The 10,433-nt window shown below is 36.1% G+C and overlaps 1 protein-coding gene across 1 annotated transcript; it reads left to right on the top strand.

Moving 5' to 3' along the window:
* The first annotated feature begins 4,336 nt into the window (after positions 1 to 4,336).
* Positions 4,337 to 10,063, top strand: LOC135211311 (zinc finger BED domain-containing protein 5-like). Its single transcript, XM_064244628.1, has 3 exons — positions 4,337 to 4,441; positions 4,786 to 5,273; positions 9,970 to 10,063. Exons 1-3 carry the CDS (start codon positions 4,337 to 4,339, stop codon positions 10,061 to 10,063), a joined length of 687 nt encoding a protein of 228 aa, XP_064100698.1.
* The last annotated feature ends 370 nt before the right edge of the window (positions 10,064 to 10,433 follow it).

A 10,433-nucleotide genomic window follows, 5' to 3' on the forward strand; every position in this document is an offset into this window, starting at 1 on the left:
AAATTACATTCATTCTGATAGCACAATAATGGCAATCAATAACTAACAATGATACAGAGAATAGTAGACATATACATATAATTACAATAATCTGTATAATTATCAATACTATCATAAAGAGTGAGAGTAATACCTGTGTAGACAGTACAAGAAGTAAAATCCCACACGTGCATGGTATGGTTGTATACACGAGGTCTGGACAATCTATTTATCGTCAGGTAACTTGGTAGTGTAGTTGACACGAAGTTCTTTGTTTTAGAGTTTCAGTAAATTCTATTGTCTACGTAGTTGGTGTTTACCACAGTCCAAATATCGACGGTTCTCTATATGGCTGCCTTTTTGGAGAAGATTAGCATGGCTGACTTACAGGATTCAAAAGCTTCATTCGTTATTTGTGGAGACTGAAATGCAAAGGACAGCTAGTGACTGCAATCAAGTTCCGCTGATCAACATGGCCGGTTTGCTCCTGAGTTCCGTGTAACGCTGCGATTTTGCCCGGCTAAACTGAGGAACCCCATGCACATTTCTGGTAATAGATTATACTTCATATTCACAGATATTCCAGCTATTGTCAAATTCAAGGTCTGTGAATATGAATGCACCTCTGATCATTGCTCTATCGAGATGGCCATATCTGTCACTCGGTATATTCCCGAGGCAATTGTTATCACATTATCGAAGCTTGTCAGGCACTTAATATTTCAGTCGCTATTTTATATCAAGCTCTAAGACCACGACGTCGTTTATTCCTCTCACCATCGGACTATGGAACAGCCTCCCAGAGGCCGATGTGCGGTTGGAAATTCAAAGATCAAGTTCTCCTTGCATTTTAACACATTTTTAGCTAGTTATCAATTTTCATTCCAATAAGTGAGGCCTCTTCTTCCTATCTTTCATTTTACTGAACACCATATTCTTTGGAAGTTTGAATTCTGCGTCCGTCTGTCTGACTGTCTGACTGACTGGGTCAAAACGTGTATAACTCAATTCTCGACCTGTTCCCTTCGTCAGTTGGACTTGAAATTTTGGATGGTTCCTCAATCCCAGTGACGTCACAACCTTACATGATCAGGAGGTCTGCAGTGACCTCTAGTGACCTTTCCCAGTATCTCAGGATTTGTATTCATTGAAACTTCGGATTTTTCACAGCTTCTTTGACTCGGTAGACGATATGTTAATATCTCGACAGATTTTTCAAAACATTCTTTGGCTCGACAGCTAGGATATGAATTTTGTTAGTTACAATCAGTTTCTGTCAAAAATTAAATAGTATGAATTAAAAATAAAAGAGAAAAAATTTAAAACACTTTTATAAAATCTCTAAGAGACATCACAATTTTCTTACGGTTAATCATGTTTACCAAAATTAAAATATCTTTTCTTGCAGCATTTCCTTCCATGTATGGCACCCAGTTCTTAGTGCATTTATTTTTGTTTATAATTCGTATTCAGTCTTTATCAGTCCGGTTGATACGAGGATGGCTACACTTGTGAAACTATTCCGCTCCACAGAATAATTCCTGGCAGTGGGATCAGTCGTAAAAATCTTTTATCGTCAACTTGAATCAATGGTCCCAAAAGCTACGATAAAACGCACTCTAAAATGAAATTACACTCTAATGAAAATATGCCCGACTAAATCTAATCATATTCAGTATTTACATCTACATAATTTACGACTGTTTCCACCGCTAAAATTCTGAAACATACATCAACTTTTAAACACTACAACATAGTCTCCGAGAAGGAACTAAAGTGTCCTACATCTCATTCCATCAAGAGAACCTTAGAACCTCAGACGTATGGGATAGGCCTACTACAGAGGCCAGCCAGCCTTAATTAAGCTGAGTGAAGACAAAGTCTAGTTTATCAATATTTATATATGCATGCGCTCATACATACACGATAGTTGTTGTTGTACAGTGGTGCTGCTGTCGAAATAATCATTAACTAAGCAAATTTTTGCTGCTCATAACGATTTAAGAAAGCAATGTCCTACTATTTCTATCACGTGACCAGGTGGCCCCGCCCCCTTACAGCAGCCATAGCAGTGGTCGTTGCATGAGCTTTAAATATCAACAGACTTCTGGAATGTATGTCTTGCTGAGCCAGCAACTCAGATTTTTTTAGCCCATACACTTCATAAAGCAACTGCCAATGATTTTCTTATATACAACAATAGATGCACGACAAATTGAACACAGCGACATTTGTCTCTGATACTGACGAAAAACACGGAAAGCGTTATCATGAGATTTTATTTATCTATAGCCTGAAGCCATTGTTGTTCTTTCATCGAAAATGAAATTAGCGTGGAACAGAAATCACACCAAACCTCACAAGAGAACAATCCCAACAGAACGCAGTATATATATATATATATATATATATATATATATATATATATATATATATATATATATAAATATATAATATATATCTGGCAACAGAACCCTTGAAAGTCCTTCACGGAAAATTGGGGTTCCGCGGAACACGGTTTGAGAATCACTGGTCTAGCATAATTAATATGCGTGGAACAGAAATCACACCAACCTCACAAGAGAACAATCCCACAGAACGCAGTTATATATATATATATATATATATATATATTTATATATATATATAAATATATATATATATATATTTTTTTTTTTTTTTTCTGGCAACAGAACCCTTGAAAGTCCTTCCACGGAAAATTGGGGTTCCGCGGAACACGGTTTGAGAATCACTGGTCTAGCATAATTAATATGCGTTCTGTCAAACATATATATATATATATATATATATATATATATATATATATATATATATATATATATATGTGTGTGTGTGTGTGTGTGTGTGTGTTTGACGAAAGTTTATTTTTATTTATTGATATACTTATTCATTAGAACAGAGGTGGATAAGTGAAATATGAGTAATGAATCTTTTGCATCTGAAAAGAGAGAGATAAACTGTACAGTGTATGTGAAGTGTACCTGTCCTTTTGACTATTGTACGGGTCCCACTACACCCGCCACTGCTGTTACCCATTACTAACGAAAGTTGCCAATACAGTGATTTGTAGCTAGATCTAGAGTTATATGCTCTGTCTACCAACTTTTTGCAACATTTAGTGACAAAGCAAATCATACAGAGATCTTTTTATTTGAAGTATCTGGCAACTCTTCTAGATAACTGTCTCTATTAAATTGGTTATTAAAAATATCAGCCTCTGATGTACGAGTTTATCAACATTCTAGCGACTTTAGGAATAACGCTAGCAACATTCTAAAATCAGAGCTGGCAATTCTGCATTGCTAACCAAACAGTATTGCCGTGGACTTCATGAGAAGTGTATTGCGCTGCGTTCTTGTGCTATTCATTGCATTATCAAATTTTTAGGATGGAATATTGGCTAAAATACCACACCTTACGGCCGAAGTTGCAAGGTGATAACACATCTACTGATTCTTCTGTGTGCAGTGAACCTGCTGAACACCCAGTTGCAGCTAGTGATGAAAGAGAATCCTTGCATGAACTACATGCCTCTACTTCTGTGGCACGAGAATCAAGAGCTAGTAAATCACGTATTTGGAAATCAAAGAAGCGCAAATTTGATGACAGTTACATAAAATTTGGTTTTATGTCAGTTGGAGACGAAAATGCTCCTGATGGACAATTTGTTGAATGTAATCAAGTTTTGGCTAATAGTAGCTTTCATCCTGCAAAACTGAGGAGACACCTTGAAACCAAACACCAACAGTTAGTTAACAAACACCAACAGTTAGTTAAGAAACCGAGATCAGTTAAAAGAAAGGATTGTTTCCATAAAAAAATTTACTTACCAAGACAATAGAAATGCACTTGAATCATCATACCAAGTAAGTTATCACATTGCTAAAGCTCGTGAAGCTCATACGATTGCAGAATCTTTACACAAATCGTGCATGAAAGATGCAGATTTCTGTATGTTTGGTAAGAAATATAGCAAGGTTTTGACACTGTACCCCTGTCAAATGACACCATATTACGTCGAATCAAAGAGATGGCAGATAATTGTGAAACCGTGTTAATAAACCGCATAAAAACAAGTCCTGTGGGCTTCACCATTCAGCTTGATGAATCAACCGATGTTGCCGGGTTAGCTGTCCTCCTTGTGTTTGTACGATATGTGTCAAATGAATCTGTGCATGAAGATCTGCTGTTGTGCCAAGCTCTCGAGACAACTACAAGAGGCGAGGATATATTTAAGATATTAGACACATACTTCAGGACCTTTGCATTGCTGTTTGCACTGATGGTGCAAAGGCAATGACAGGCTCAGTAAAGGGTGTAATTGGTTTCATCAAAAATGTTGCACCTGCTGTGGAGCGTAGACACTGTTGCCTCCATAGAGAAGCTAGCTGTGAAAAAGATGCCAAGTGATCTAAAAGAGACACTTAATGAAGTAATCAAGGTAGTTAATTTCATCAAGGCTAAGCCTCTTCACTCTCGAGTGTTTGCCTCACTGTGTCAGGAGATGGGATCATTCACAAAACCCTGTTGTTACATACAGAAGTGCGTTGGCTATCTCGTGGTAAAATTCTTTCACGTGCGTATAAATTGAGAAATGAGATTGAAGTATTTCTGAGGGAGCACAAGTCTTCTGTGTTATGCCACGTCACTGATAAAGTCTGGGTATGCAAGGTGGCCCATCTTGCAGATATATTTTGGAAATTAAATGAGCTTAACTTAACATTACAAGGTTCTACTATCAATATTTTGAATGTTCAAGACAGAATTGAATCCTTTCTTCATAAGATTGAGTTCTGGGCTGGCTGTATAAAGAAAAACCAGACAGAGTGCTTGCCAAATTGCCATACATTCCTGAAAGATAATTTACAAGAGTACTTTCCAAAACAATCAGACCCTCTGACATGGCTGCGCAACTCATTCATGGATGAGGATAATGGGATGAAGCAGAATCTGTCAGTGACTGAAAAAGAACAGCTTACTGACATTTCAACTGACCTAACTTTGAAAACCAAATACAAGGACTCTCTCCTTCCTTTCTGGATAAACCTGTTGCATGAGTATCCAGAATTATCTAAACGAGCATTGAAACATTTTATGGCCTTTGCAACAACAAACATGTGTGAAGCAGCTTTCTCTATTTATGTTGCAACTAAAAATAAATACCGAAGCAAGTTGGATGCTGCACCTGATATGCGTCTACAGTTAACAAACATAGTTCCAGATTTGATGGTCTTTGTAGCCAGAAGCAAGCTCACCCATCACATTAAAAAAAGGTAAGAATTTTGATGATGAGTAATAAACTTTGCATTTTTTAAAATTTTAGTCGTGTGTGTGTGTGTGTTTGTTGGAGAAGGCTCAACATTTATAGGCGACATATCCACTTATATTGGGTGAAGGGATTGTAGAGGTTCCACCGAGTACCAGCAAATGCAAAAGGGTTCCGTTAACTGGAAAAGTTTGAGAACCACTGTGCAGCTAGACTATAAGAGCGGCCGAACGACTGAATTCGTCGGCTCTTGGCACGCAGGGGAGTTGCAATATGGCTACCATACACGATCAGCAACCATAAGTTGTACTTTCCGAATCTACGCGGCTATACCCTTCTCACAGCCCAGTCAACATACAAGCTCTCTCTCAAATCACGATTACAAATTTAAGATTTTTTCGTGCTGATAATGAATAAAGAAAGTGATACCAAAAAATTTTTACAATTTTCATTTGAACCTTTGCTGTCGCACCAGAAAGGTTGGGACTACTGCACTGCAATGCGTTTTCTCATACTCTGTTCCTATATGGGCTCTTTCACAAAATGTATATTAAACTATTTCACTACAAATATTCTCGTTGCCGCTTGTCATTCCCTATTTGTCGATACACGGCCCTTCCAGATAGGCCTATACTTGATTCTGGAGCTCTGGCTATTGGTCCTCCAATGGCCAATCCTTAGAAGAGGCACAGACCTTATCCTACGAGGATCCTATGGTCATAAGAACAGGTCATGTTGAAAAATGACGAAAGCATATGTGAGATTTCCAACTTCATGTAGTGTTTATATGGCTGCAACGAATCAATGTTTAACAATTTATAGGCCTATTTGCTTTGTCTCTCTCAGAAGATTTTAAGGGTAGCTGCCATTTCCTTATTTGGTTGTAAGTAGCAACCAATTGAGGTAGGAATACAATTGATGAATATAATTAGGAGTGAGAATCATGTTAATATGTCACGATGCCTAGGATTAAGAAGAAGAAGAAGAAGAAGAAGAAGAAGAAGAAGAACCCCAAAATTAAGAGGAGAAAAGTGCTCAGCTGTGAGCACTATCGTATTAATTTTCTCCTATCTTTGAATCGTATAATAAAATTGACCTTCACCCGTAACCGTGAGCGCTATCGTATACTAATTTTCTCCTATCTTTGAATCGTATATTAATAAAATAAACCTTCAAAAGTTATATATGAAAATTGTAGGTACACCTGACTGAACACTGACTGACGTTATCGTGATAATTTACAGACATTTCCCAACAATTCTTCTTTGAAAGGGTCCAGCGAGGCCGGAGAAAATCAAAGCTTTTCAACCATTGACCAGATCTACTACTTATTCATTTGTGACGTGTGACGCAAGATGGTTAACTTGTCACTCCAAGCTTCGAGAATCGATTTAGGAAGCAATAATAATTTGGAAAAAAAAGATGGATATGTACAAATAATTCTAAGGTCATCACGGTAAATTAAATATTTAATTCATTGGCAATATTACTGACGCACTTATAGATAACAATCTGACTTCAATATATTTTTATTAGGGTAGTTAATTTTAAATGGATTGGCTAGAGATAGTTCCTTCTATAATGTATATATATATATATATATATATATATATATATATATATATATATATATATATATATATATATATAATATATATATATATATATATATGTAGTATATATAATACCTATATGACATATATACATATATATAATATATATATATATATATATATATATATATATATATATATATATGCTTATAAAATCACAATAGATGCGCGTGACTTCATTAAATAAGCGAATGCCACAGGAAAATGATAGTCAGAAATCCAAGCGCTTACGTCTTTACTAAGACATTGTCAAGGAACGAATGAAATACAATTGGAGAGAAAGGTCTCAGGTACACAACAAGATCAAGAATACCAGATGGTTAATTGTCAAAAGGATAAAAATTAAAGAGATAATCCAGGATTATCGGATATCACACGGTCACAAACCTAAACATAGATTTAACCCTAACCGAAATTACAAAGTATCCGTACAGTCCAAAACATGTAAAAACTGAATATATTAATTTTGTTGCTCATATTTATCAACAACTTTTTTCATTATGAAGGCATCAAGTTTAAATAAACCGAGACTTAAATTTAGAACATTTGTTTCATCAAGTCAAATAATGGAAATGGTTTAAATTTAAGTCTTGGTTTACTTAAACTTGATTCCTTCATAATGAAAAAAGTTGTAGATAAATATGTTCAACAAAATTAATATATTCAGTTGTTACATGTTTTGGACTGTACGGATACTTTGTAATTTCGGTTAGGGTTAAATCAATGTTTAGGTTTGTGACCGTGTGATATCCGATAATCCTGGATTATCTCTTTAATTTTCATCCTTTTGACAATTAACCATCTGGTATTCTTGATCTTGTTGTGTACCTGAGACCTTTCTCTCCAATTGTATTTCATTCGTTCCTTGACAATGTCTTAGTAAAGACGAAAGCGCTTGGATTTCTGACTATCATTTTCACATATAGATACACACACACACACACACACACACACACACATATATATATATATATAATATATTATATATATAATATATATATATATATAGATAGACACACACACACACACACACATACATATATATATATATCTATATATATATATATATATATCTATTATATATCAAATCACAGATTTACTAAGGAAACAAGCCAATTTGTACATTGTCTCACCTTTAATTCGACGTCTCGTAATATTACCTTTATCGCATCTTCTAGAAACCTGTCAATAAATCTAAAAAAAATTCCGAAACAATCTTAACTTCGTTAAAAATCAGAAAACAGTGAAAAAAATTATAATTAGAAAAAAACATAGAATAGGCAGTCTTTGAGGAATACAACAGAATAAAGAATTTAGGCCCAAGGCCAAGCACTGGGAACTTTGAGGTCATTCAGCGCTGGAAAAGAAATTGAGGGTAGGTAGGTTTGAAAGGTGCAACAGGAGGAAAACCTGTTAGGAGAGGGTGGATGGCAAGATGGAAGAGAGAGATAATATAAATGGAGGAACAGTAAAAGGAACATAAGGGGTTGAGGCTGGGGCCAAAGAACCTTAAGTAATGCCTACAGCACGCAGCATTGTTTGTTTGTATGGTGCTTTTATGTTGCATGGAACCAGTGGTTATTCAGCAGCGGGACCAATGGCTTTACGTGACTTCCGAACCATGTCGAGATTGAACTTCTGTCACCAGAAATACACATCTCTGACCCCTCAATGGAATGCCCGAGAATTGAATTTGCAGCCACCGAATTGGCAGGACAAGACCAAACCGACCACGCCGCTGAGGCGTTCAACCCCCTACTCCTCATGAGGGTTTTCTGTTTGCCATGTGATCCAGAAATCATCTTCAATATGGGTTTTGCAGACTTTTGCACGATTCCTGAAATTTGAATGCTTACGGTTAGGGAGACTACTTCCTGTGTGAAAACTTATTCCACAGTAAGAATCGACTCAACCCTCAGTAACCCAATCCATAAACTTAAAGAAAGGCCAAATGGTTAAGGGATTTTTCGGCATTATAGTTTAATACTGACTGCACTATAATCATGTTGTATGATCTGGAGAAACCTTTTTCTGAAGGTGGCACCACGTAAAAATGGATACTTGGCATAAATGACTAACTTTGGTACAGTATCTTTGTAAAACTGATTATTAAGAAAACTACGAAGCATCTTACAGAATAGTTTTTGAGGGAAGCAATTATTCTTAAAATATTCCAAAAGGCGATTTATTTCCTGATTGAATGTCAATTTGATATAATAAAAAAATTGCATATGAAGTAAAGTTGACACTGAATTAAGCTAATCTTAAAATGGCAAAAACATTTGCTGTAATAATTAGACCCTAAACACATAAAAAGTTTTAAATTTCCGTTGGTGAAGCAAAATTCTCCATCTCACAACGTACACACACCTAGCAGATCACACTCACACTGAGAACAACCAGAAAAAGAAAAAGTAAAAAGGGAAAAAATGAATAAAATCGGGCAAACGAAAACCGGCTTTAAAACATAGAAAGTAATCACGTCCTATCTTAAAGGCGGTAGGAAAGTAACTGTCAGGTCACGGGACGGCAAGGGCATTCTGGGTACTACATACCCCGTGACCTGGTATAGATGCCAATAGTCCCTGGATCTCAAGTTTATTTTTAAACGGTGCTAGTATTATCCAAATGTTAAGACCGAAGGTTTGTTTTGTATATGAACAAACAGCAGTGTTAAAAGAACCATACTCTCATGTTACTTCTAAATAAGATTGTTGGCCATTTTTCTCTCTTTCCACCATGAATTTAATCATTGTTATGGTGAGAATTAGCGTATGCTAAAGAGGAGTCAACAATATACGAGACTGCTCTGAATAATGCGAATGTTATCAACATTCCTTACATAAAAAATAGGGTGAAACCTGAGAGGACAATCATCAAGTATGCACCCCTCCAGGGAGGACATGTCTACAAATGTCGGATCCAAAGGAGAGGCCATGGCTACACTGTTTGATTGTTTAAAAAGCTTATCATAAAAAGAAAGGCAGCGTCCCGCGCTGCTAATTCTATGAGTTTTGAAATGATACTGGTTAAAATGATTAAAAATAGAATTGGGTACAGGAAATAAGTTACTCAATATGATGTCAACAGTTCCCCCGACCTCTATATCTATGGGTTCCCCAAGGGGGCATTTGAGAATCGAGATTCCACATCAAAACTGGCCATTATTAAACCAGAGTCATGACAAAATTAGGCATATTGTACGACACCAAACGGGCCTCATAGGAGTACTATTAAGTTTATGTATTTTGAGCAACCCATATAGAATTCCATATGAGGATCCAGTTGCAAACAAAATTGATACGTGTTTTCTTTGATGATTTTCTCTGTTACTAAAGTTTGTAAAACCTTGACTTCTATCTTAATAGCATGATTAAAATCAGGTACTCCAATTGCAGTAAATTTAGTTTGATCACCTCATGCTGTCAGCATTTTATTTGTGTTGTCGACTTTTTCCAATATGTTTCTCTCCAGTGTGAGATCTCATGTGCACTTTAAGTTTAGGTGACTGTGAAAAGCCCCTTCCCCCTTCAGTACAAGTGAACTTTTTCTCT

The sequence above is a fragment of the Macrobrachium nipponense genome, chromosome 4, assembly GCF_015104395.2.
Source record: "Macrobrachium nipponense isolate FS-2020 chromosome 4, ASM1510439v2, whole genome shotgun sequence".
Taxonomy (NCBI): Eukaryota; Metazoa; Arthropoda; class Malacostraca; order Decapoda; family Palaemonidae; genus Macrobrachium; species Macrobrachium nipponense.

Excerpts from the sequence above, each read along its gene's own strand:
- LOC135211311 (XM_064244628.1), top strand. The coding sequence starts at position 4,337 with ATGTTGCACCTGCTGTGGAGCGTAGACACTGTTGCCTCCATAGAGAAG. Across the intron at positions 4,442-4,785 it reads CACTTAATGAAGTAATCAAG|ATTGAGTTCTGGGCTGGCTG; the intron begins GTAGTTAATTTC and ends TTTCTTCATAAG. Across the intron at positions 5,274-9,969 it reads ACCCATCACATTAAAAAAAG|TTCCCCCGACCTCTATATCT; the intron begins GTAAGAATTTTG and ends TGATGTCAACAG.